The sequence below is a fragment of the Leptinotarsa decemlineata genome, unplaced genomic scaffold (assembly GCF_025532065.1).
Source record: "Leptinotarsa decemlineata unplaced genomic scaffold, Ldec_3_MD MMD2_P_RNA_scaffold_5, whole genome shotgun sequence".
NCBI lineage: Eukaryota > Metazoa > Arthropoda > Insecta > Coleoptera > Chrysomelidae > Leptinotarsa > Leptinotarsa decemlineata.
The window spans coordinates 12,677,091-12,704,568 of NW_027412532.1; the positions used below are offsets into that span (position 1 = coordinate 12,677,091).

Here is a 27,478-nt window from a genome sequence, read left to right on the forward strand (position 1 = left end):
TGTACAAAACTTATCAACTCTTGCTTTCCACTTGCTACTAAATCATTTTTTGATTTCATAATGTAATTGGTGGGTTCAAGGAAATAAATGAAAATAATTGATCGAAAATAATACTATATTCAAATATAAAATCAATTTACTATACATGTCAATTATCACTTTATAATATTCATATCACAGGATTTCCGATAGGCCATGTCAAAAAATTATAAAAATCATTTCAAAAAAATACAAACAAGGTTTCAAAATCAGGTATATTCTAGGGAATTTAGTGACACTCAATAATAGGAGTTTAAGAAATTAAAGTAAGCCCTAATAATTGAAGATGTGAGAGAAAAATCAAACATTCCAACATGAGAGATATAATGATGAGTATGTTGAGATTCCACTCAAAACTGGAGTTCTTTAGCTTAATGTATGTCTCTTAGTACCTCATGAAACTATAAGTCGGTCACTTCATATTATTACTGCCTGAAAAGGAAGAAGGTGCGTAGGTCATCAATGAACATTTAAAACACTTTATAAATCGAAATTGAAGAAAGGATATCTTTGGAGAGATTCTTCTTCCACAAAAACATTGATTAAATAAAAAAATTATTTTTGAATAATTATGACTACGCAAAAAATAAGGTAATTTTCATGTGAAAATAATTATTTCAAGAGGGTTTTTTCAATGAATTGTTTTGGTTTGCAAAAAATCATGTACCTTTTTAAAAACAACAAATGTGATTCTTTGCAAAAGAATCCCGTCTGTGATACTGTACAAAAAGAATTGCACATTACCTGAGTGGTAAGGCTGCTTTAATCATTTCTTTGTAGAAGACTCCTGAAGCCTTTGCTTTTTATAATGGAAAAAATCATTATTCTATTTTTCAAATCACCAATTTTTAATGTTTCAACATTGATCGGATATTGAAAAACACAAATAACTGGACCGTTCTCTAAGAATATTATTATTCTCTTCTATATCTCAAGCTCCTACTATTCAGCTTCAATGCAATCCGTTCATGAATTCATATATTTTTCATTTTCAACTTTTAAGAAATTAACATGGTGGAATCTTGAAAATCCCCAAGAGTTCTTTGTTATACAATGTCATGTAAATATTTATGGGAGTTTTTCTATAGATAATAATGAGAATAAACCTCATAGATACATATTATGAAATATTTTATTTATATTATAAAAGGGCGTTGAAAGTTTAATTGATTTCTAAATTTTTATTATATGCTGCCTATTCTTATATGCATCCATGAAATGGCTATAAAAAAGTATTGAACTTTCTAGAGGATAATTTTTTTGTCAATCCTCCGAATTTTTTCAAAACGTCACTGGCTATTTTTCCTGAAAAAAACACACATTGCTCATTCGGTGTTCAAACATTTTAGACTCTTGCTTGATTTTGATATTTTACACCATTCAGGATATCTCAAATGGTTAGAAAACTAATACATGTTCAAATCTCCATTCAAATGAGAATGTTGAAAATTTGTGTGTGGTTGTGGAAATGGAAATTCTCTCGTATTGTTAGAATACTCCAAGTGGATGGTGGCATTGTTTCATAATCTAATTTATACTGCTTTTCTATAACTTTCTGATATTGATTATTTTCTGCTAGTAGTATCTTCAGAAACTAGCAGTAAATTCACAGTTTGGATGTCAAGTTTTCCTTACTTTTATGTCACTATGACTTTCCATAATAATATTTTTTTTGAATTGAAGGGGTTATATTTTTAGGAGTGATTAATTTTTGGGAAAGAAAGTTTTTGGCTTTCTGCTACTCCATCTGATACAAAAAAAAAGGGATGAGAGAATTTTCCAAAGAAAGGAAGGAAGTAATCAATTTGAAAATGAGTAACTCTATACATGGATGTGTAGATCATGCAAAGAAGTAACTTTCAGACACAAACTGAAAGAAAGTCCTCCTGAAACAGCTACTTTCATATAAACATTGAATTACACGAAAGAAAAAAATTATTTCGAAACAAATACTTCTATATGAACACTGAATTATACAGAAGATACTTTTCTCTACTCAGTTTGTATATCAAACATTTGTTGTAGAATAAGAATCAGATATCATTCACATGAGTTCTACTTTGAATGAATGGTAATAAATTGTACTCACATGGAACACTGTCACCCTCACTGGTATACACCGATGTTTCGCCTTAAGACACTTGCCCCAAGGCTCTTCAGTACCAAATTGTACATTATAGAAAATACACACACTTCATTCATGAATTACGATTTTGAATGTCACGGAATAAGCTTGATCTGCTTATGTCATCGATGACATCGTAATGTGAAATACTAGAATAATCCTTTTTAATTTCCATATGTCGCATAGTGTTGCTCATCTTTTATTATGTATAGTTGTGTAGATTTATATAGTATTAAGTGTGACATGTTACCTTTTATTAACAAGTTTAATTGTTGTTGACATATTTTCTCTGGTATCAGTGCTATGTATATTTTACATTTTTTTTTTTTTAATTTTTCAACTTTGTAACCATGATGTTATTCATGAACAATAAAGTACTTTCTCTCTCTCTCTCTCTCAAAAAATGACATTCATTCACCTATTTGATTTAATCCCAGCCAAGTGGAACCTTATTTGAATTGAAGGGGTTATATTTTTAGGAGTGATTAATTTTTGGAAAAGAAAGTTTTTGGCTTTCTACTACTCCATCTTTGCATGATCTACACATCCATGTATAGAGTTACTTATTTTCAAATTGATTACTTCCTTCCTTTCTTTGGGAGATTCTCTCATCCTTTTTTTTTGTATCAAATTTTTGCAAAAAATAATTTTTTGTCTGAGAAAAATTCCCTTGCATTGCATAAATCTATTAACAGCAGTTTTTCTGTTAACTTCTGGGCCAGAAGTCCTTTCTTTTTACCTTGTTGTATAGACAGTCAAACAATCTTAATTTTCACAAAAAGAATTTCCCATTTTCCTTGAAGATATTCCAATAATTTCAAGAATTGAAATTTCACTAATGCAAGACTGTGGACGAGCCCACTTTAGTGTTATAATTTGGAAATATTCACACCGAATTTACCATAATAGGTGGATAGGTTGGAAAGGTTTATGGTTCATGTTCAATTTTAAATTTTTTGCATTTTAGGGTTTTTTTTCACTTAATATAATTGTTATTTTCAGCTATTCATTTTCATCTTATTGATTCGGATTTCAAATAATTTTATATCGTATTAGACAATGGGAGTTCAAACTAATGAAATATACCACGAAACATTGTCAACGGCACTTTTCACAATTCTTATCAGGGAATTGAAATGATTTTGTTGTTTATTGTACCTTTGTTTCATAAATTGTTGACAATTTTCATAACTGTTCAACAGTTATCATAAGAACATTATTAATTTACATTGTTTGTGTACCTTTATTTCTCATTTTTTATAAAGGATACAAAATAAAAATACTGTTTATTGTAAATGTTTCTTGGCAATATATGCATGTTTTTTTACTAAACATCAATTGAAATCTTTTATAAAACAGATTCCATATGAAACATTCCAGTTTTAAATGTGAGCTATTACCCCAAATATTTCTTAAACAGAGTAAAATATCATAATAGAGCAAGAGAAAAGAATTTTTGAACACAAAATGGGCAATCTGTTTTTATTTCAAGTAATCAGAGGTCGAAACAAAAAATTCATAAGGTTTGAAAGAACTCTCTCTTTGTGGAGAACGATAACAGAAAATTGTGTGTTAAGTTTGAACTTGATAGCTTGAGAAATGTACGAGTTAAAATAATAAAATTTAGGAAAATATTAAAAGATCAACGTCCTGTTATGAATTAGGATATGAATTTATACATTTTTTGTTTAAAATCACCCATAGAAATACCGCCTTAAACATTTACATGTATAAATACTATAATAAACATTTTTGACTATACGTAACAGCCAAAAAATCAATAAAATAAAAAAGGTTCTCTTATTACAGAAAAGAATGTGAACTGACATTTTGCAGAATCATTCATTTTCAACCTCGACATTTCTGCAATGTACTTGTGATATTTCAAGCTGATTTTGATGATGAAGCTGGTAATATTATTTTAAATTTTGACTATTAAATATTGTCTCTCGAGGCACGTTTCACTAACAAAGCTAGCACCATTGGGAGATGACTAAATCTAAAGCTTAAGGCTATGTTAATGTTCTTATATGTATATAGATACCTACCCTTAACGTGTAATTATTACTTAAGAGACTTAAAAGGAGATGTTTGGAATGAGATCTTTGTCACCATTAATTGAATTCATTTCACATATTTCGATTTCTAAACTTTCAAAGGCATCTCAAAACATTTCGACATATACCAGTCTCTGCAATTCCAAGCATTGTTAACTTAATCTGCGGTCATTCTCTATGACATTTTGTGCAACACTAGACTTCTCTGGTCTTTGAAAACTGAATATTGAAAACGTGTTATATAAAAAGAACGTCCAGAAAATAAGTGATCATCGCTGTAAAATTTTGAGACCAGTACATGATAAGATTTTTAGATGTCTTCGAAAGTATAGAAATAAAAAAACGTGGAATGAAACCTATGAAAAGCATCCAAGGCCCCCTTCCAAACAGCCCATTTTTTAGTCTTTTAGTCTCTTACCTGTAGAAAACAGCTAAAAGGTGGTGGTAACATTAGGGTCAATGAAATTCTAGGAACAAAATATAAAAACACCAACATAGCTGCAGGCGTTTTAGTCATCTCCTGATTATGCTAACTTGGTTAGGGAAATGCTCGTTGAGAGCCAGAGATTCCAATTTTAGTTATCATTATTTGAAAGACTCAATACATGATCATCTGTCTGAGTATATGTCTTCCAAACATCAGTTCATATTCTTATTAAAATTCTGCTCAAAAAAATCTCCTTAGTGAATTAATGATTAACTTCTAAAATGTCGGTTCATAAAATTCTAAAATGTCGGTTCATAAAATAGTTATAATTGTATCTAATAGAAATGAGTTATTTCAAAATGATAAAATTGCTATTACAAAGTAGTCGAAGTAACAGTGCTGACACCATGTACAAAAATAGTTGGAGGTAAGTTCTTCGAGAAAGTTTCTAAATTGGTATAAAACAACTCTGCCTTGGAATCATCACAAGGCGGCACAGGAAGATAAATGAAGGTTACAGCAGTTTCTTTTGTCTGTTGCAATATCAAAGTATTCACACTGAAAAAAAGAAAAATTATTAAAGATTGTATTGCACATAACGCATAGAAACCCTGGTATTTCAACCAACTCGATTTGTTTCGTTAAAAGATCTCCACTCGACGTGATTGATAATAATAAATATGCTTTTTTGTTCAAAGTGTTTTACCCTCTTTGAAAAAACATGTATTGCCAAAGTACAGTCAAATGTATGACAATACAAAATACATAAAGAAAGAAATTGCAAATATAAAACAAACTACATATAGTCCTACAATAAATTTTATCATATTTCTCTTCAACATCTCAAAATTTGAATTGTACATGAAAGAAAAAATAAAATAGAAAAATTAGTAAAAAAATATTTTATGTTGAACGGTTTTTTTGAAAGATATGTATATAATAATGATGTAGATAATGTACTGAAAACTAAAAAACAATTCTGAAGGTATTGATTAGACGAAAAAAATAATGAAATCGTTGGGCTTAGCGTAACCTGAGTAAATATGTAGGATGCAGGATGTATTGTTTGCAAATGATACAACTTTAATGTGATCTAGTAAAGACTCAACTAGCTTACAACTAATGATGTAAGATAGCAAAACATTAGCTCACAAATGGTTTGCTGCTAACTTACCTTGAATTAAGATAAATCTCAAAATATAATCGTATCTTCCGATCGCAATATTCCCAATCTAAAAGTGTAAAGTTTTTAGGATTCACTATTGATCATAGATTGAGCTGGTCTTATTATATCAAAGCTATGTTTAGCAAACTTCCTACTGTTTTGTTCGTTTTGAGGCGACTGAACGATGTGGTCATCTTGATGACGCTGAAAACAGCCTACTACGGATTATTTCACTCAGTTATTTCTTATGGTATTCTCATTTGAGGTCATTCAAGTAACTCGATAAGTGTGTTTAGGTGTCAGAAAAAGGCCATAAGAATTCTAACTGAAGCAGGTTACAAAGATCATTGTCGTCCTCTTTTTATTCAACTCGGCATTATGCCACTTCCAACACTGTATGTTCATGAAGTGTTACTGGAGATCCATGAAAATGTTGACAAATTTGAAAGACATAGTGAAAATCATGCATATGAAACGAGGTCCGCAAGTTTGTTGAACCTGCCTAGACATAATCTGACTATCAGTCAAATAAATTCACTGAAGTTAAATCTTTATAATCATCTTCATTCATCTGTGAAATCACTCAACCTCACTAAATTTAAATTTATTATCAAAAGCTTTCTCCTCCAACACTGTTTCTATAATATAGAGGAATATATTGAAATGGCGGGATCTTTAACTTACGAAAGGCCTCATTAAATCAACATACCTACATTTCAATTTTAGTGACATATTTCAACGATTTTATATTTATGATTTTATTTATACTTATATTCTTTACTTATATTTCATAGTAGATGAATTTTATCTCTGATCAAGGATTTCTATATTTGTGACTTGCCATAAATGTACTGTATGTAAAATGGTCAAATAAAGTACTCTACGATTTTATTATTTTTTTATCTGATCAATACCCTAGATTGCTGAGGAGTGTGGTGTGATGAATGCTACCTAGGGCCTTCCAAATTATTTTTTACTTTTTAGTATATTATCTACATCATTATTATCTTTATTTTTTTTCAATAAACTGTTTAACATACTTTTTACTTATTTTATTTTCCAGTTTTTAGTTTCTAATTTTGTTACTCATTTCTTCTCATTCTGTTTCGTTCATTTAGTGCCTCAGAATTTCTCAACGTTAATAAGCTCATGTTCAATGTCAATAAAATGAAAGCAATGATAATTACAACAAAAAATAAACATAATTCAATCGGCAAAACATCTATAAGTATAAGTATATACAATCAAAAAATTGAAATTGTCGGGGACTTCAAATATTTGGGGTTCATCGTGGATCAAACACTGAATATGAAAAATCATTTCAAATATATTCGTAATGAAATTGCTAAAAAATTATTTTTCTATACCCGTGTAAACAGTTGCTTACCGTTTCAGATTTCCATTACTATTTTCAAATCAATCAATCAACCCCATTTCGATTTCTGTGCTACTTTACTATCACAACTTGATGCAAATTTTTGCCTGCATTGCAAAAATTACAGAATAAAGGTTTTCATCTTATTTTAAGATGTAAGAGTCAGAACCTTCTCACACTAAACTGAACAATTATTACCACATTCCACAAATGCCCCAAATCTCCAAATTACAAATATCATTCAGATATTGAATTTACATAACATAATTATTTACAGAACATTATTATTCACAATAATAATTCACTTGTTATTCACGTGTTAGGAATCACACGTTAAAAGGTAAGACCTCGTTAGTCCTTAGCTCGCACAAGTTTCTCTTCTGAGAGTTGTCGTTCGTATGAGGGCGACAGCCGATTAACGGAAAAACTGATTTTTTTTAAACCTACAAAGATAAATACGGAATTGTCAACTTGATGCTGTTAAGCAGAGTTACTTGATGTGACACCCAGTGCCTCTGTAAATGGCAGTCGCATGAGAACCTGGATATCTCATTATCTCTTTATCAGAGTTTTTTTGATAAACTATTCTACAAAAGAAAGGAGATCCTAATGATCACCCCAGAGTTTTTCTATCCATCTTGGTATTGTACTTTCAGAAAAACTCACCTGTTGATGTACGCATTCTCGTTGTTTCCATGCGACTCGATGACGTTTCTCCATCCATTAACGGGAAACAATTCTGCCTCAATCCTCAGTTTTTTCAGAAGATTGTTCAATTTGTCAGAGTGGCTTTGAGCTGAAGAAGTGAGAGAGAAGTAACTGGTTACAGCCTCGTCGCAAATGCATAGCCTTAGCTTTAGTTTGCTCCACAAGGGAACCATGTTAACGATACAGGCCAGTTGCATCATAAATAGGGAAGTTGTATCGAAAGCATCATGTTCTCCAGGATTCAAGAAGTTCACAGGCCAAACATCAATGTATTTTTTGCCTCTAACGCTGAAATCAAAATTGGTCTTTATATAGTCCCAATAATATTAAAGCTCTTCAAATATTCATCATTATCTATTTGACTTATATAACTCCATTAGGGGTGCTTTGTAACAATAAATGGTAAGTGCATTAACATTAAATGATTATTTATTAATTTGTATCAAACAAAATATCTGCATTTCTTATTCAACTAACACTATATTGTGATATATGTACTAAAAACAATTTACGAACGATTTTGGATCATTTCATGTTCGTTTTTCAACTTCGATATTGGTTTCAAAATCTATGAAATGGCCCACAACTCACGTTTGTTTAGCTATCCCTCTTCAACATACTGAGTGCAAATTGTCAACCAAACAAGAGCTCTCTCTGATTAAAAGTGAATGTTAACTGTTTTGACTTCCTCTTTCAATTGCAGAAGAGTATATATGTGTTGATCTCAAGTAAAGACATTTGGTGTTAATTAGAAATATATTTCATTCAATAAAAACAGCAACACAGTTCATACCTTTTAGAATCCTTCTTCAGTTTGGAAAAATTCCGACACAAACACAAATTTTTATTCATTCTTAATACGTCCCTCATCATTTGAACATATTCCAGTGGTTCTAAGGTATTTCGACTTCTGATAGGAAATACATCATTTTCAAAATCTTGATTGCAATAGGGGGAATCATTACTGAAAATAAAAAAAGTTCAATTGATGATTTATTTTTTATTATATTTGAAAAGAACTAGTCTACATGAGCAGACCTTGCTCTTCCATCCAACCAAATGCTCTTCCATCCAACCAATCCATCAGTGGTTTAGGATTTGTGTTGACATACACATATTTTTTACGTTTAACATATGTTTTTTAACCTTTGAAACCGAGGCTACTGAGTCGAGAAATCAATTTCAATATTTTAAGAATTATTAATATTGACCATGTACCTCTGCAAAAAATCGTGCGGATCCTGCCTATCCAAAAACCCGAGAATAACAGTATTAGGTTTCATGGCTCCCATTCCAGACAACCGCATCAAGTGTTGTAGTCCCTCTCTAACAGTTCTCGCAACAGTCAGTTCTACAAAAGCTTTCACCTTCAAATGATCAACCAAATTTAACCAGTGTAAAGTTTGGTTAATGGTTGGATCTGGCCCATTTTCCTTCAGTTCCTCAGTTTCCACGTGACCCAGCACGTACAGCCCTCCTTTTTTAAGATCATTAATAAAATCTATGAGCGGACACGCTGATCTGGGACTATTCACTAACAGTAAGACTTGTGGACGCCAGAATTTCACATGGTCTTTGCGAGAATCCAGAAGGAGAAGGTATTTACGAACCTGAAATCAACAACAATTCAAGGTATAGTCATTCATCAAAGTTGTAACGGGAAAAATGAAAAAACATCAGAAATTGACAACAAAGGGAAAACTAAAAAGAAATAATAATCCAAAACAAGCATTTTTACCAGTCATTAGAAATGCAATAATCTTCTCGACCTGTGTTTCACCAACCTAGTTGGCGTCTTCGGGAGGTGAAGTTTTCTTATCCATTTATCATCTTATTGAAGAGAGAAGTTTTGTTTATAGAAAACATCCAGAACAATTGAAATGTTCCAAGTTGTTCACGTGTTTAAGCATAAATGAACAAAATATAGTTCCATACGTCTCATAGACAGTCGATAATGAGTCTACTTTGAAAAAGCATTTTTTTTTAAACATTTATTAAGCAAAAAAACCAATATTAATGCTCCAAGTTGATCAGATTTATAAGCATGAATGAACAAAATATAGTTCCATATATATCATAGACAGTTGGTAATGAGTCGTCTACTTGGAAAATATTTTTTTGAAAACATGCAAATAAATAAAATACGATATAAATGAAAAATAATAATAAAACAATATAACACCAATATAAATGATCCAAGTTGGTGAAGTATATAAGCATAAGAATTCCCAACTGCAACAAAAATATTGTTCATAGATGTTTAATATATACTTTACCTAAAGCATTCAACCTTCTTCCATCCAGTATAAAAGAATAAAAAATTTCAAGAAATTCAGTATTCTATCAAAAAAATATATTTTTCATAATTATTACACCTTTCTAAAAATACTGAATAAATAAATTAATGCAACATTTACACTTCTTTGCTGACATACGCTTATGAAGTTTTCATTATGTTTTAATATTATTCCTAAGCCATTTTGTTACAAGACTTATTTGAAATCCGCATATATAATAGAGTTGCACAATACAAGTGTTCAATCACTTAGGTGCCAAACTCAGTAATGTAATCAGAAATTAGTATAGCTAACCAAATCCTCGATTAACTTGCTGAACAATAAATGAACGAAATATAGTTCCATACATCTCATAAAAAGTTTGTAATGAGTCCACTTGGGAAAATTTATTTTGAAATTATATTAATATGAATAAAAATGAAGAATGTATCAATATAAATTATCCAAGTTCTTCAGGTGTGTAAGCATAAATAAACAAAATATAGTTCCATATATCTCACAGAAAGACTACTTGGAAAAATCTTTTGAAAAAACACGCAACTAATATAAAAAAATACAATATAAATAAAAATGGATAATAACCCAATATAAAACTAATATAAATGCTCTAAGTTGTTACAGTGTATGAATAAAATATAGTTCCATACATCTCATAGACAGTTGGTAATGAGTCTTCTTTGAAAAATATTTTTCTGAAAACATGCAAATAAGTTGAAAAAATATAAATGAAAATGGAGAATGAAGCAATATAAAACCAATATGAATTTTCCAAGTTGTTCAGGTGTGTAAGCATAAATGAACGAAATATTGTTCCATACACCCCATAGACAGTTGATAATGAGTCTACTTGAATTTTTTTTAAACATTCATATAAATTAAACAAATACAATATGAATAAAAATGAAGAATGAACCAATATTAATACACAGAAAAACATATTCTGAAAGATAATAAAGTTTATTCTTACTTTTTGGCAAAGAGGAATTGACATTAGGTTGATCAAAGCTGAAAATACTTTCAATATCATACAAATCATTTTGTTGAGTTTTTGAAAAAGAAAACGCTCATATTCCCACTGTAGCAATCTTAAACGGCTTACCTGATGGAATATTAATGCCTGCGAAATACTGCCCCATTGTGCCTCTTTAGAGGGAGAGAACAAATGCAAAAATACTACTAACAGTAGACACAACAGTATGCTGCATGCTGCGTAAATCGGGCTGATAACAAACATCATGATGATTGTTCCTAAAAGGCCTACCAACGCAGTGTGCCACGTGAAATACATAAAAGAAGGACGGAAGTTAGGAGCTCCAGCAAGTTCAAGACCGAGACAAGCCAGGTTTGTTGCCAAGTAGCTTAATAGGAACAAAACAGAGTTCAGTTGGGCAATAAGGTTGAGGGAACCAATGAGCAGAACCAACTGTACCAGAACACCTGAAACCACTACTGCAGCAACAGGGTTACCTTTCCATGTACCACTTGGAACGAAATTTAGAAGCGAGCCTGAAAATTACGTAAAGTTAGGTACTGTCAAAGATATTTTCACCAAAGTATGAAATGATTACCAAAAATTTTATCCTTGGAGAGAGCTTCCAATACTCTGGAGGCTCCAATAACATTACTTAGAGCAGCAGACCAGGTAGCTGTTAGTAACCCAATAGCAACACTAGGTGAAAACACGCTGATGCCGGCCAAGAACAAATAGTTGTTTTGCATTAGTTCCTTGGTACATGTGGCAGCTGTCAGTAAAGATATTGATAGGTATATAACAAGCGTGAAAGCTACAGCGGAAAGTGTTCCCCTAGGAATTGATTTTCCAGGATTTTTCAATTCACCTAAAAAATGTAATATCACACATAGAAATTCAATAACCTAACTAAAAGTTATAAAAGACTAAAAACAATAAAACTCTCAATTCGTCTAGAGAATGTGTTAAACTACTTGTAGGGTTACAAATACTGCAGCACTAGACACAGGCGCTAATTGTAACACCATATTTCAAGTATATATTACCCCAGGAAGTTCCATACAGAAAAAAATACGTGATAAAAAACTATTCTCTGGATGACATATGTGGACCGTTAAAAAAAATAAGGTAAATGTTCAAATTTCGCGGGCTACATAAATTCGATTAACAATGTTTTTATTTTTTTATGTTGGTACACCCGTTTCGAACATATGGTCACAGTTTCAGCTGTTTAGAATGTTGAGTTTGTTGGCAAGAACCATAAAGTTACAAGAGTTTTGCGTGTTCGGCAATTTTCTGCTAGCAAAAAAAATGGATCTAAGAAAATGCGTCTAATTTTGTGTAATAAATGGAATTAAGTGTTCAAAAACACTTGTTCACAGTGGCATACGGTGATTGTACTCTGAGTAAGAAAAATGTTCACAAGTGGTACAAGCTTTTCACAGAAGGAGGAGGAGAAGATATGAATGACAACGCTCGCCCTGGACACCCCAGCACTTCAATAACCAATGAAAATGTTGAGAAAGTGAAAAAAATTGTTATGGAAAATTTTCGAATCACTATTAGAGTAGTTACTGAGGATGTTGGCATATCTGTTGGCTCATGAAATGCGATTTTTTCGTAAATTTTAGTATGAAGTGTGTGGCAGCAAAGTTTGTTTCAGAATTTGCTAAATTTGACCAAAAAACCGTCGCAAGAGATCCACTCAAGAATTGTTGAATGATCCGGATTTGCTTGAAAGGGTCATAGCTGGTGACGAATCATGGATATATGATTATGAAATCGAAATCAAAGTCCAATCATTCCAATGGAAGAGCCCAGGAGACCCAAGACCAAACAAAGCACGCCAAGTTCGATCAAATGTCAAGATTTTGCCCACTGTTTTCTTCAATTACCTTGGCTTAGTGCATCAGGAGTTCTTGCCACATGGTCTTAAGGTCAATAAGGAGTATTATCTTTAAGTAATGCGCTGCTTGCGAGAAGCAATATGAATGAAACGTCCGGTATTGTGGAAAAACAATGCATGGCATTTGCATCACTATAATGCACCTGCTCACTCGTCATTGCTTGTTCGTAATTTTTTGTCCAAAAACAATGCCGTAATCATGTCTCAGCCACCATATTCGCCAGTTTTGGCCCCCTGCGATTATTTCCTGGACATACCAAAAAGTGCATATCAGAACTGCTTCGAGGATTGGAAAAAACGCTGGCGAAGTCAATTATATCTGAGGGGTTCTACTTTGAAGGGGACAAAATAAAAACATAAATAAATGAATATTTTTTGAGAAAACTGAAAATTTACAGTATTTTTTAGCATATGTCATTATTCAGACTATTGAAAGAGGGTTCCAAATGTAAAAAATGATCTAATGTATGTTACTAGTGAAACTTAGATTTTTAAAATTGATCGTACATGATAGGATAATAATAATAATAATGATATAAAAAATCGACTTATGTGCTAGAAAAAAGCGAGATGAAATTCGTGAAAAAAAATAGATGTTTTGTTATTTTTTGCAAAAGAAATCAAATCGAGCTTGAAGAGATAAACGATCATTCATCATGAAACCTAAGTACTTGAAATCACAAACCATACTTCATTACCTGCAATTTCCAAATTCAAGTTTTGCTTGTTGAATAAATGAATTATTAATTTTGAAGGGAAATCCTTCTGATTTTGTGAAAGTTTATTGAATTTACTAAGACCCTTATGCAATAAAATCTTCACAGATTTTTGCAGGTGAAAACTGACACTATGTTTGGTCATGTAATTATATGTAGAATGCCTGTATATTGTTGTAAATCATGCCCTAAAAAAATAACTCCGGCCGCCACTGGTAGTCATAAACCAACTGTGACGTAGCTAAGAGCGCGCGAATGTACCATGTTCGCTGCAGCTCTAGATATAGCGAGAATAATGCTACCGACTTCGATGGAATTCCGGCGAATTGTCTACCGCATTCGATTATGATATATAAACATTAGCCAAGAGCATATCGACACCGTCAAGTGGAAGTTACAGTGCGGTACGCGAAGCGATCTAGTAAGGCGATAGACAACATGCGCGGTTTTACTGTCAGCGTATAAACAATTATTCTTAGAGGGACAGGCGGCGTCTAGCCGCACGAGATTGAGCAATAAGGGGTCTGTGATGTTCTGGGCCGCACGCGCGCTACACTGAAGTAATCAGCGTGTCTTCCCTGGCCGAGCGGACCGGGTAACCCGTTGAACCTCCTTCGTGCTAGGGATTGGGGCTTTCTTTCAATTGTTCCCAGTAAGCGCGAGTCATAAGCTCGCGTTGATTACATCCCTGCCCTTTGTACACACCGCCCGTCGCTACTACCGATTGTAGTCAATTATCGGTTAACGGAGAAAAACATAACAATATAATAAAGTTCCTTAAAGTAGGACTGCAGCATGTCATAGATCATTTCCAAAATAAAAATCATCGCTAATCTGTAATATCTTTCTCGAATAGATAGCCTTTGTAATGCACTAAGCATAGAGCATATATGCTTGCATAACAATTGCATCAAAGAATTACTCTCATATCTAATGAGTGACAGCTTATAATTTTTTGTGTTGTAGAAGTTGAGTTTTCTAGTTAGTTATCCATTTGGTCAACTAGTATTTCTGTCAATGTGACGTCATTTGCAAAAGCGTTAATGAAGACACATCCATAGATGGTAACAATATCTTTCAAGTTAAATTGAAAATAAAATAGGTCCCAAAACACTTTCCTGAGACATCCCAAACGATACCAACCAACCCATTAATACATGAGTTAAAATATTTTCACATATTCAAGGTGTACTCTAAAATTCAACCATGCCAGTTAATGTTCATCGGTTTTTATTTTGTATGAACTAAATAAATTTATATCATGAAATATGTAATGGCAATTTCATAGGAAGTAAAAATACTTGTCAACAACATACCACTCATATTGGCACCAGCCATGATTCCAGTTACTCCTGAGAACAGTACTCCAAATACAGTGGCAAAAGTAACTAATTGACCTTTTGCTGTGTAATCTCTTCCATATTGGGGCCACAAGTTACTCTGCAAAGTGGAACCTTGCAAGCCTGTATAATTTCTGAAGACGTGATCACTTGCATTTTGTATAAGAGTATTAGAATCTGGTATGGAAACCTGAAATATTCAACAAGTATTTCGTTAAGAAAATTGATTTTATTTGTGTACCGACCTCTAGAAATCCTTGATAAAAGAAGGTGAAAAATGTTATGCTCAAACATCCACAAACCACAACCAAAATGAAAAATGATGTTTTGGCAAACATTGAGGCTCCAATGAGGCACACCAGAAAATTCAAAACGTTCAATGAAGTAGAATAGAGAAATTCAAACCATTTTCCATCGGGGATGAGGCCCTTCACAAAATACCCTAAAAAATATTGTTTGTGATTTTTTTTATGCAACTCGCCAGATAGGTAAGATGGATTAACAAATAAACTTCGGTGACATGTGTCTTTGCTTTGAGTTAAAGCAACCACTGTCATTTGTTACCTGCTAAAGTTGTAATTTTTTTTTAAATTGAATTTTTCTTATGACTATTGAAAAAACCTTTATTAGATGACGATTTCTTGTTGTGTAAGAAGGTACTGATCTTTTTTTCAACACCTTCGTACCAGTCACAGTTGACCAGATACATAACTCACTACCTCTGAGCAAATTCACTTTTTTATATTAGTGTTTGTATCATTTCTAGTCGCAAGTAAGCCTTAAAAATTTACCTACTTCCAAATTGTTCTCAAACTTCAAACTGAATTATACATAGGTGGTGTTTAAAATATATGTACTAAAGAAAAATTAAAATGAAAACGTATACTTGGAAAGTTATAACAGGAGTATTTCACCAGGAAGTTACAATATAGCAAAGGAATTGATTTTCCTTTAAAGAGGTCGCTTAATAACGAAATTAAAGTCGTCAAACTCAAATAGCTTAAATTGACACCAATTTGTAAGAAGTCTATGTGTAACAATTGGTTGAACATGAGCTTGTATACCAATTTTTCAAGTTGCTTCTTATTATGAAATCAATATAAAATTTGACAATATAACTCTCATTTGAAATAATCTTCATATAGGAATTTTACTTTGAAATATCTCTAATATGTCATAGAATATTTGACAAATAAAATAATTTGGTAACAAAGTTCGAGTCATCAGTTGAAATTTACTCCTTTGAACATGAGATTTTCTGTGCAGTATGTTATTCACTATATATGTTATGTTAATCACCACATGTGCTAGGAATCACACATTAAAAGGTAAGACCTTGTTAGTCCTTACTCAGACAAATTTTGACTTTTGAGATTTGTATTTTGTAGGGGTGCAACAGCTGGTTAACAGAAAAAAAGATAACTGATTTTTTTAATAAAAGTTACCGTGATATTTGGTAATAAAATTAACAGATTGAAGGGCATAAGTTAGTGTGATTTCCATTGAGTTACAATCAATAAAGAACTGAGATAATTATTACTCACTCACCTGATGGTCCGAAATTTTCTACTAAACCTTCAACACATCCGGATATGCAAAGTGCACTACTCACTATGTTTGCTAAAAAAAATAATGTTCCTATAGATCCGCCAAATTCAGGACCCAAAGTTCTGCTTATCATAACTGAATATGTTGTTAAGAAAATATTCAGACTTATTTTAAAAAACAAGTTTTCTAAATACAAACATAAACCTAAAATAAAATTGAGATTTCCTACCCGACCCAGGTTTCTATTCTCAGAAATGCCCAATAAGTTCTTTTTAATGCACTAGATTACTAGATCATGAGGGTTATTTAATTATCCACTTATCTATGTATAATTGACTTGATCTTTTTATTTCATATGTGAATTATTTAATGTTAATTCAAGTGCCCTTATCAAGCCTTCTCTAAGACTCTTTTAAATCATGACAATATGTAATATAAAATTATGACACGATGAATATTAATGAAGTTTTGTGAAAAGGATACAATATGCTCCTCCTCCCTCTACTGCTCCATTAGTAGATATAGCACACACTGACATGACTGTAAACACCAAGATGGCATATGCTATGGCGAACTGTAGTAAAATTACTAATAAACCTGCATTTCCAACTAAATATCCTGAAAGTAAATTGGTTTCTGTTTTTCTACTTCTCCATTTTATTAAAACAACGATAAAAATAAAATTAAAACAACAATAAAAATTAATTGGCACTCCGGGGCGACTTCATTGATTCCAGTGGTGCATTTGCTTTTTCAGCTGCAGGAAAACCCGGAAAAACCTGCAGCACCACATCATCTGAAAATCTTGATCTAACAATGTCCTCTCTCTTATAAAACAAAATGTAGGGTGTCTCCAGAGGCTCCAATAAATTCAATGCATCGCCAGAACACTTCGTGACACGGCTATAAAAAAACTGAAAATTTCCAAACAAAAGGAACAAAAAAGAATATCAATGAAAATTGAGGGATGTACAGAGGATCCATAGATTGAAAAAAGTACATCTGGAATAACTACTTCCCTTTAATGACAATGAATGACATCACTTTTTTTCGCAATTTTTACATCAAATATAGATAAAGAGAAAGAAGAGAAAACTACTTTAAACATACACATATCTCTTTTAATCTTAAACTGGACCCACAATGTACATGTGGATTCATGCATTAGTCTTGATTCGCAAGTTTCAAATAGCAAAAATTCATATTTTTCATTTGTTACAAGAAAAAAATTAATATAATATCTATGCTAGTGTACGAATGTTGCCACTGATAATTATTGTTTCAACTGCTTAAGAGTGATGTATGAATTTTCAGTGTCACTTGGTTGGAGTCACTGCTACATTGAGAGCAGATTCAAACCCAGTTTGTTTTTGAAGATTAAAAAAATCTCTTTATGACTTTACGCTGTGAGCAAGTAAGTATTATATGTGAATTACTCAGTGATAATTCTTTTCAGTGTGTACTGTTTGACTCATACTAGGAATCAGATGTCGAAAGGTATGACTTCAACTTTTTATTTTTTTAATTTCTAGCACAAGTCTCTAGAAGACTACTGAGGTTGTTCATAGAGAAGCTGCCAACTGGTGGTTAGAATGATTTTTGAGAATCTTGAAACAAATTCCCACAGAAGCACTGGATCCAGTTTGAGATTAAATGTGTTTCATGTGAATATTTTATAACAAACTACTCATCTATTTCAATTCATAGATATATATTTTCGAGATAAAAAGTTATTTCTTTCATTGAATATTCTTAGAGTATATTTGTTCTAGATTGTTTCTCCAGGTTTTTCTGAGGAACTACAATGGTTCTTATTTGAATATTATTTTCAATTTCATTGGATATTTTCTTTTCATCCATATATTGGAGTAGAAAGCCAAAAACTGTTTTTTCAGGTTTGACTGATGAATACTAACCCATTCTTAGAAAAATGAGGGCCGAAAACATTGACAATGTCACTGGGGAAAAAACACCAGCAAAGGTTCCTAATGTTCGAGTACTCGACTCTTCGATTGTCCCAAATTCTATGTAGCTTAAGCTACCACCAGTTGAAGATCCCAATTGATTTCGGTTGAAAATACCAGAAATTCTCCTCAAGAGACCTCTGGAAGCAACTGGAGGTTCTGAATCATTTATGGTTTCTTCAGGGGATAACATTTTGTAATGTTTACTATAGTCTTGAAAAATACAAGTGGAACTTATTTAATATTGATTTAAATGTACTTCACGACATGGTGCATTAATTAACTACAAATAAACAACTTTCACCATACATATGGGAATAGTAAAAATAAATATACAAAGCACAGATCACAACAAACATACTAACATCATTTTAGTTGTGATCTGTGATACAAAGGAAATATGAGGCGGGGAGTTTTTCAGTGAAATATTCATTCCACTGCGGTGTTGCTATTCCACATGTCATTTTCATACTAAAATTCAGAAATATATTAAGCGATTTCATAACTTTTGCATGTGCGCATGCTATATAAATCAAGGTTAAATTTCAATAGAATTGCTCAGACTCGCTGGAGTGTAATCCTACCCAAGCTATATTCCTAAACTATCTTTGTCCTACACCTGATAAACAGGTGAATGAATGTTTGACATAAGCTGTGCAAATTTTCTTGTTCCGGCTTTTAATTCAGTAATAAAATGGTCCTTTTTGACGTATGAAATTAACAAGTTACGTTTTTACTTATTTTCTTATATTCTGAGACACCGACAGACTTTCTCTCCGACCGCGACAGAGGACGGTTGTGCCGATAACGACCGTCCACAAAGATGGCACGTAGATGCTGTGGCCGGAGTGGAGCCCAAAGTCAAAGAGAGGTGTAGTTGAAATAAATAATGTCACGTTCTCATCAATAACGGAGTGAAACACAGAGTGAGCGGAGTGGCAGCTCCCTACGCCAGTAACTGGATGTCGACGGACTGGACGTTATCAGTTCTATAAGACTCGATGATTTCAATGACGTCATAATACTATCATTATGTGTAGAAATGATTCAGAAGATTTAATCAGTTTTAGTTTATTGCTATATTCCATGGGATTTTCAACCTTTTGCTGAACAATTCTGTTAAAGTTCACGAATAGCTAACTTCTGACATGAAGGAAATTTTTTGTGTTACGAGTTTCATGCTCTCTTTTTCTTCTATTGATTATTATTCATACCTTTCTCATTTCTGTCGTCAGTGGTCAGTGAATAATAAATATCAATTCAACTTTTTTATGCTCATCAGCTTATTTCCAAGACTGCCTGCTTATTATATATACCGATTGCTTATTATTTATACCGATTATATTACCGATGTACTGGTAAAACAAGAACAGCACGTGCGTATAATTCAAAATATCACTCAATTTGTATGAGTACAGACAATCAAAAGACGTGCACAATTTTCAGTGTCTGATCTGCTATCAATATGAGTTCTTAAGTCCACCGATTGATCCGATGTATTGGACCAATTGAAACGTTAGTGCAGTTCTATTGGTTGAAACAATTCATTAGAAATTTTATGTTGAATTTAAGAACTTCCCTAAACCCTAAACTCTCAAGAGAACTTCTGTAGCGCCACTGGATATAACCTGATATCTAAGTTGTGTTTTTGTTATTGTAGTTTGTTTATCATAAATATTATCTGTTATAGATTTACTGAACTCAGTTTTACTAGTAAAGTTGAGTGTATAGATTTTATTCAATGCAATATTGAGAAATAATAGTTTATAACTCATTTAAATATGGCTGAAGAAGAGCAAGAAGTTTCAGATTCTCCTAGAAGAGGTACTACAGAGAAAGACAAAAATGTTATGAAATATTTTTCCTAAGCCCAATTCACTACTACGAGTACTATGTATTGAAATTCTTGGGCACTTTGATTTTCATTTTATAGGGCAATACATATGAACCGTGCAATTTGTGATTTTGTAGGGCCAACACTTTCTACTTCAACTTCGAGCTTTGAGGCTTTGGACCCCCATGATCCCAACTTAAGCCAGCTGGCCAATAGGATGTTCAGTAAAACATCTGAATACCTTTATGGCGAACTGACTTCAACATTAGATGATTACAGGCTTCTAGAGAATATGAATCAAACTGTTATAACCAAATATTCTGATATGAAACGGTTAGCGGTGAATGTCAAGAAGAGTATGTGTGAATTAAATGAGAAATGTAAGATCCAAGGTTCATAAATATAAATACATATACTCCAAAGGAGGATTTATGCAATTAACTGGTTATTTGAGAGATTGAATGATGGGAGCGTTGTGCATTCATAATTTATCAATTATAAATTACGACATATTTTAACATTTCTTTATAATTCTAAAACAGTATACTATACAACGGTTTGGTTGCCCTTGATCATATTTTTGTCAGATATCAAGGATTTAAACTGATCAAGCTTCTCATTTTCGTAATATTTCAAAACAACGTATTACTTTGCAAACTAATAAATCCTGTCTTTGAAGTCCTTCAATCTTCAAACGAGTTGTCAAAAATGTCAAAGGCAATTTGAAACGTGTGTATATCCTCACATCTTTACAAGTTTTTCCATGAATGCTCAATTTCATAACTCAATTTGACAGATCTAAGTTGAATCAGTTATCAGTAAAGTTGGCTTGTATGAATCCATCTTAAAATCCTTGAGCCACCAGAGTTTATCATCGTAGTAAAAGAATAATTTCTACTAGAAAATCTATGCATACTTATTTTCAATGTAAGATCACTGCTAGTAATAAATAACCTTGTAACTGACTCTAACTGACAATGATGGACTTTTTTGATACAAAATTGGACGTAGATACCTAGGTATGATCTATTCTTAACTAGTCACGATCTGAATATAGAACTATTAATAATAATATTTATTTGCCATTCAATTTGAAATATACAATAATCTTAGATAACGACATGAATATAGTTCCCACAGAAGGATAAACCTGTGGGTATAATATATGACACTTGACATTAGTGCACATTCTCAAGGTGAGATGTTGAAAATAGATTGAGTGATATCTGATAAGAGACCCGCTTCCAATCTAGTATATATTCAAAAAAAATTTCAATTACATATTACCATTGTGAGAATACTAGTTCGATATTTTCATTGAAATATTTTTTTATGAGATGCACAAGCACTGCACATTCTGTTAATATAGTACCTAGTACTTAACTATATTGAATATCTATTTTTGCTATGATTAGAAAAATTTCAAAAAAAAAAAATAAGTATAGAAAATTGTTTATGAAAGAAAGTTATTTGAAAGTACTGTTATTAGAAAAGTTTTCATATTTTCCAAAAATTTAATTTTCTTTCATTCAATAGGGAAAATTTCTAAGGAAAGAAAAACCCTAGACTTCATTTCCCTATTGGCATCTTTTTGGAAAAACTTCATGACTTTGGAGACACTTCTGCTCATAAGAAGCATCCATTGGAATTTCGCTTATCAAAACAGAAATATTTTTCAAGAAAGATCAATTTTTGTGAAGAAACATTTTGGCTTTCTTATCTATCAATATAAAGAAAATCGGGAATTTTCATATTTTTAGCATCATTTGAATACATGAATATACCTGTATTAAAGCTGATTACTGTAAATGTATTTTGGGGTAGCTTTTTTATAAACCCTACTCAGCATTGATGGTTTTTATTGTTTTCAGATAATTCATTAATTCCACTTCTACAACAAATAGAACAAATAGAAGATAGCGTGGTGAAATTGGAACAAGCTGCATACAAATTAGATTCTTATTCAAAACGATTGGAAGCCAAGTTCAAGAATTTGGAAAATCGTTGAATTGAAGACTTTGTTCTTGTTGGATTTGATATTGTTAATTAGTGTACATATACGAAATAAAATGAAATTTGTGAACAAAAAACAGTTTATTTTGATAAAAAATACTACAATATTTCCAGCGAATCTGATTCTTTTGTGAGTTCATTGGTCAACGCCCCTGAACTCATATTATTTTTGGTTTCCGCTTCTATTTTTTCCTTCACTATTTCTATTCTGGATTTGTCCACACAGTCGATGAATTCGTCCATCAGTTTTTTGCACTTTATCATACAATTTTCGTTCTTTTTCAGGCACAACAAAAGCTGAAATTTAGTTGTATTAATTTTCAGTCTTGATTGGCTTAGGTATAAATGAGATCGTTTGGAATGGTGGTGATTCGGAAGTTCATTGTTGGGAAATTACAAATTTGATTCATCATCTGCCACTCAAGTCACTTGCAAGTCTCTGCGAGGGATACCTTTGCGAAAGTGGTGTGTGTTGGATTTAGATCGCCATAGATTATACGCATACGGAAAAACGGTCCGGGAGAGTCCATTCCCCATTCTTCAAAACGAAGACTTCTTACAAAATGTAGTTTGTGAATTCTGTTGAACCTTGAAGCAATGCTTTGATCTTTGGTCAGGCGGAATGGCTGTTTTCTGAACACAACAAAAAGTGCAAAATTTGGTACTGTGGATTTCTGAACTCTTCACTGACTAGGAATTTGTTTCTATCGTAGTTCTTTTTTGTTCAATATTTTGAATTTACTGAGATCACTCGCAATATTGTAAACTGTGTGATTTAGTTGGCATAGAACAAAATTACAGGTTTTGTGATAACTAATTTTTTAAGTCTGTCTTTTACACTCAATAATTTTCAATATAAGTTTTGCTTGTGAGTTGAACAAAGACGCAAAGGCCACTTTCACAATAGTCGAAAAAATAATGACAGTTTTAACGACCCCTTATAGATAATACCTAACAGTTTGTCAGGTAACGGATCCATAGTGCTCTCATATATTCCTTACCTTATCTATTACTTTTTGCAAGTGTCCTATTAAACGAATTCTGACACAACTATCAATTCTGAAACATTGAAAAAAACTTTGGAATGATGCAATTGGAAGCATTCAGAGTCTCGACTTCTCTGCTTTATATTTTTAAGGCCATTGGAATGCGATTGTCATGAACATTTATTAAACTTCAGTGTTACCGAATCGTTTTTGTGCGTGGCTCTCCAGCTCTCACAAAAATAGCACTCCATACTAGAAACCAAAGATGATTCTTTCTTGGATTCGTTTACCATTAACGATGGTGTTTTCAGGGGATTCAAAATGTCTCCAACCGTACATCAATGACAAATAAAAGACTAGAAATTCCATATAGATACCTATTACTTTTCAGGAGACAACACACTCCCCTCTTTTTTCATTTAGTCACTCCAACATCAGATATTGAAGCATGTGTTTGGTGACAAGTTTAATATTTTAATGAAGATCTGGAGTAAATATTGTTGGATATCAATATATCCTGGCGCGATATAACGTATCGTTCCTTTCATCTGGAAAAATACAATTCAGCTCCTGTACCTTTTCGTCCTGGTGAGCATGGGCCGCGGAAATTGAGTGTAGAAAATATTGAGAATTGACATAATAATGGTGAGCCCTCTGGCTAAATATCCAGTTTTGCCAAGCCAAGACAACATGAATAGCAAACTAAATCATTCTTTAAATACCTCCCTTCAAATGCATTGAAGACAAGACCAAATAAATATAGTTTAAAAAAACTAAAAAAAGCGACGGGCGCTTGATATACAAAAAATATGGCACAGAGCACTCACGCTCTTTCCACAATAATACTAATATTTTTCGTTCGTTATTGTTTTAAACTTATGTAAAAAATATTTTCAATTTTTTAGTTCGATGTTCTTCAAAAGCGTGTTTTTTAGTTTTTTAAAATATATTTATTTTTAATTTTTTAGTTTGGTATGCTATAAAAGTGCGTTTTTCAGTTTTTTTGAACTATAGGTAGGTATTTATTTTATCTAAACTTTGGGATCAATCAGCCGTATATTGTTTAGAAAAATGACCATTGATATATTCCGATTCCAGAGAGGGAGCCTGAAAATTAGCTACCAAGCCCAAATAAGGCAGCAGGCGCGTCTGTTGATAAAAAACATACTTTTTTCAAATGAAAAAATACATGTAAAGTGAGTTCGAATTATGTCAAGGAGGTTACGCGCCATCTGCCTGCGAATAGATCGAGCAATAATGTCGATAATTCTGTCGAATACAAATCTCGAGCATTCAAACGGGAATAAATATGAAATGAAAAGAAAAGCTACAAACAAACAAACAAACATACATACAGGTGAAGCTAATGATAAAAGCGTGTTAATGAAAAAAAAAATAATTGAAAAGGCGATGACTTTACATTCAAATGAAATGAAACGAAATTATCAAAATTATTTTTTACCAGAAATGTGGAACAAACTTGTGGCCTAATCTTGTCAACCTGTGATTCTACTTTATCCAAAAGTTCGTTTACTGCAGGTAACGTTAAGCCATTGGTGTTCGAGTGTACATCATCCATCACCTTAAGCTTCTTCATCCATTCGTCATCTGGCCGTTCTTCAACGTCTTCTGTGGTGGTGGTGTCTGTATTGTCTGCTGGAGGTTCCGATTTTTCATTGCTCACACCTGAAAACAATATTTATGAACGACACTTTGAAAAATCGTCAATTTTCCTACCTTTAACGAGCATTTTGATGCAGTTATCAGATAAGTTGATGATGCTTTCTTCACTTGAAGGGTTACTTTCATGATCAAAGAGTTCGGAAAATAAAACATTTCCCATTACGAGTCTACAAACAATATTATGGATTTAATTGGAATCATTAATGAAAATAACTTGACATTTTGAAAAAGGCTGACTGATGATATTTTTTTGACAAGTTTTGTCACTATCAATTCACCTTATTTTGAAAGTAACAATTTCCATTTTGGGTGTTTCCCAAAAAAATTCAAGTGTGTATAAACGTAAACGTCATGATTCGTATGTGTTTTGGCAGCGTAGTTATTGGGAAATTTTATATGTTGAAAAGTGTATGTGAAACAGATAATACTCGTCATTCATAATTCACGAATATTACCTATTAGGTAATAATGAAATGGAGTATTGGTTTGTATGTTATCAGAATCCAGCGGATGAAGACTTAAAATACCAGTAAACAGAAAATTGATAATGATTAAGTCAACAGTTATTGAATGTTTCAGAATTCATTTCTGTTGAGAGCCTCCTTGGAAAGGAAAATTACGTCATATCGTATGGAATAATCATGATTGTCATGAGTAATACGGCGAGTGCGCAGGACGCGGAAACTTTGATGCGTAAGCATATTTGAATCTCAGAGTAACAAAAGACAATAGAGAGGCCTTTTCCATCCTTACATTGAAGGCAGCATAACTGTGTTTTGTTTACGGTTGGACCATAAAACAGTGGCGGTCGGTTAAGTTGATAACCGGAGGGATATTATATATTTATAAAATGAATCATTTCAGGTGAAAATGAATCCTGTTCGAATAGTTCCTACGGAAAATCTGATATATTATAAATGATTATGGAATTGGGGCCAGTTTTTCTACCACCTACTATATTTTCATTTATGTATAGTTTTATAATAAAGCGCGTGGTTTACTGGGTTAAAATTAAATTATTTCAAATGAACTAATTCATAACAATGATAAATGTTAATTTCAAAAGTAATGAACGTTACTTTATAAAATCAGATGAAAAAATTTGTGATTTATTCTCAGATTTGATAAACAAGCGGTACGGTTTGTGAGGTCCGATATAAAGAATTTTCGATTAGAAATCACGAATATTTATAATTACGATTGAGGTTTGATTTTATTCTGTGATTATTTAAAATTGGTATCTAGGGTTCTTTGTGGACCAACATTATGAAAGGGGATATTTTTGATGTTTGTTATGATAGTTTTTTTGATCTTATTTTTTTAAATGAAGTTTTTGAAACTAGGTTTACATTATTTCATTATTTGACATATCCCAACCAAAAAGAGGTTTGAAAAATGACAACCGTCATTTCTTATTGAATATTGTCTGTATGCAACTCGAAAGCCTCGTACAAAGAAAGGAAAACCAAAACGGAGATAATATTCTTTGTGTGACGTAAGTTAGTTATTAAGTGAGCAAAAACATATATAACACCGGTTGCACAAGAATAACCATTTAGTATACAAACTGAACATTGAGCAGAACGATTTTTAATCCGTTGATCACAGAATGGATATGACTTATGGCACACATATGAAAAACATATTTTCCATTTTTGAATACAGTTTTTTTAATTTACATTAATGATTTTTCGTAATTATAGAATTCGTCAGCATGAATTATTGAAAAAAACATAATGCCGGACCCTTAAATACCAATTTTCAATGAAATCACATAATAATATCAAACCTCAATCGTAATTATGAATATTCATGATTTCTAATCGGAAATTCTTTATATCGGACCTCACAAACCGTACCGCTTGTTTATCAAATCTGAGAATAAATCACAAATTTCTTCATCTGATGTTATGAAGCAAAGTTCATTACTTTTGAAATTAACATTTATCATTGTTATGACTTAGTTCATTTGGAATAATTTAATTTTAACCCAGTAAACCACGCGCTTTATTATAAAGCCATACATAAATAAAAATCTAGTAGGTGGTAGAAAAACTGGCTTCATTTCCATAATCATTATTGAATAATAAATCAAATTTCCTGTAGGAAATATTTGAACAGAATACGTTTTCACCTGAAATCATTTATTTTGTAAACATATAATAAACAAATAAACCAACCGCCACTGTATTATGGTCCAACTTACTTCAAATGTAAACAAACTCTCCATAACTCCTCATTACCCGCCACCCCCCGCCTTTAATGAAGTTGTACAGAAAAGGATACTACGACACCTGTTTCAAAACACATGTATTGTATTGGTAT

At 32.2% G+C, this 27,478-nt stretch overlaps 3 protein-coding genes across 3 annotated transcripts; 1 reads left to right on the plus strand and 2 right to left on the minus strand.

Annotated features, from left to right (window-relative positions):
- Window positions 1-101: 101 nt before the first annotated feature.
- Window positions 102-19,047, minus strand: LOC111517354 (solute carrier family 12 member 9). The gene is made up of 11 exons (XM_023173486.2): window positions 18,590-19,047; window positions 17,157-17,291; window positions 16,674-16,808; window positions 15,371-15,567; window positions 15,102-15,315; window positions 11,762-12,031; window positions 11,293-11,699; window positions 9,115-9,506; window positions 8,690-8,860; window positions 7,855-8,184; window positions 102-5,206 (listed from the first exon to the last, which is right to left on the minus strand). The coding sequence occupies exons 1-11, from the start codon at window positions 18,828-18,830 to the stop codon at window positions 5,023-5,025; spliced, it is 2,676 nt and encodes an 891-aa protein (XP_023029254.1). The 5' UTR covers window positions 18,831-19,047; the 3' UTR covers window positions 102-5,022.
- Window positions 19,048-20,225: 1,178 nt separating this feature from the next.
- Window positions 20,226-22,561, plus strand: Blos2 (biogenesis of lysosome-related organelles complex 1 subunit 2). The gene is made up of 3 exons (XM_023173488.2): window positions 20,226-20,461; window positions 20,609-20,851; window positions 22,343-22,561. The coding sequence occupies exons 1-3, from the start codon at window positions 20,419-20,421 to the stop codon at window positions 22,477-22,479; spliced, it is 423 nt and encodes a 140-aa protein (XP_023029256.1). The 5' UTR covers window positions 20,226-20,418; the 3' UTR covers window positions 22,480-22,561.
- On the minus strand, window positions 22,547-25,425 carry LOC111517355 (uncharacterized). The gene is made up of 3 exons (XM_023173487.2): window positions 25,208-25,425; window positions 24,933-25,156; window positions 22,547-22,781 (listed from the first exon to the last, which is right to left on the minus strand). The coding sequence occupies exons 1-3, from the start codon at window positions 25,311-25,313 to the stop codon at window positions 22,584-22,586; spliced, it is 528 nt and encodes a 175-aa protein (XP_023029255.2). The 5' UTR covers window positions 25,314-25,425; the 3' UTR covers window positions 22,547-22,583.
- Window positions 25,426-27,478: the final 2,053 nt, after the last annotated feature.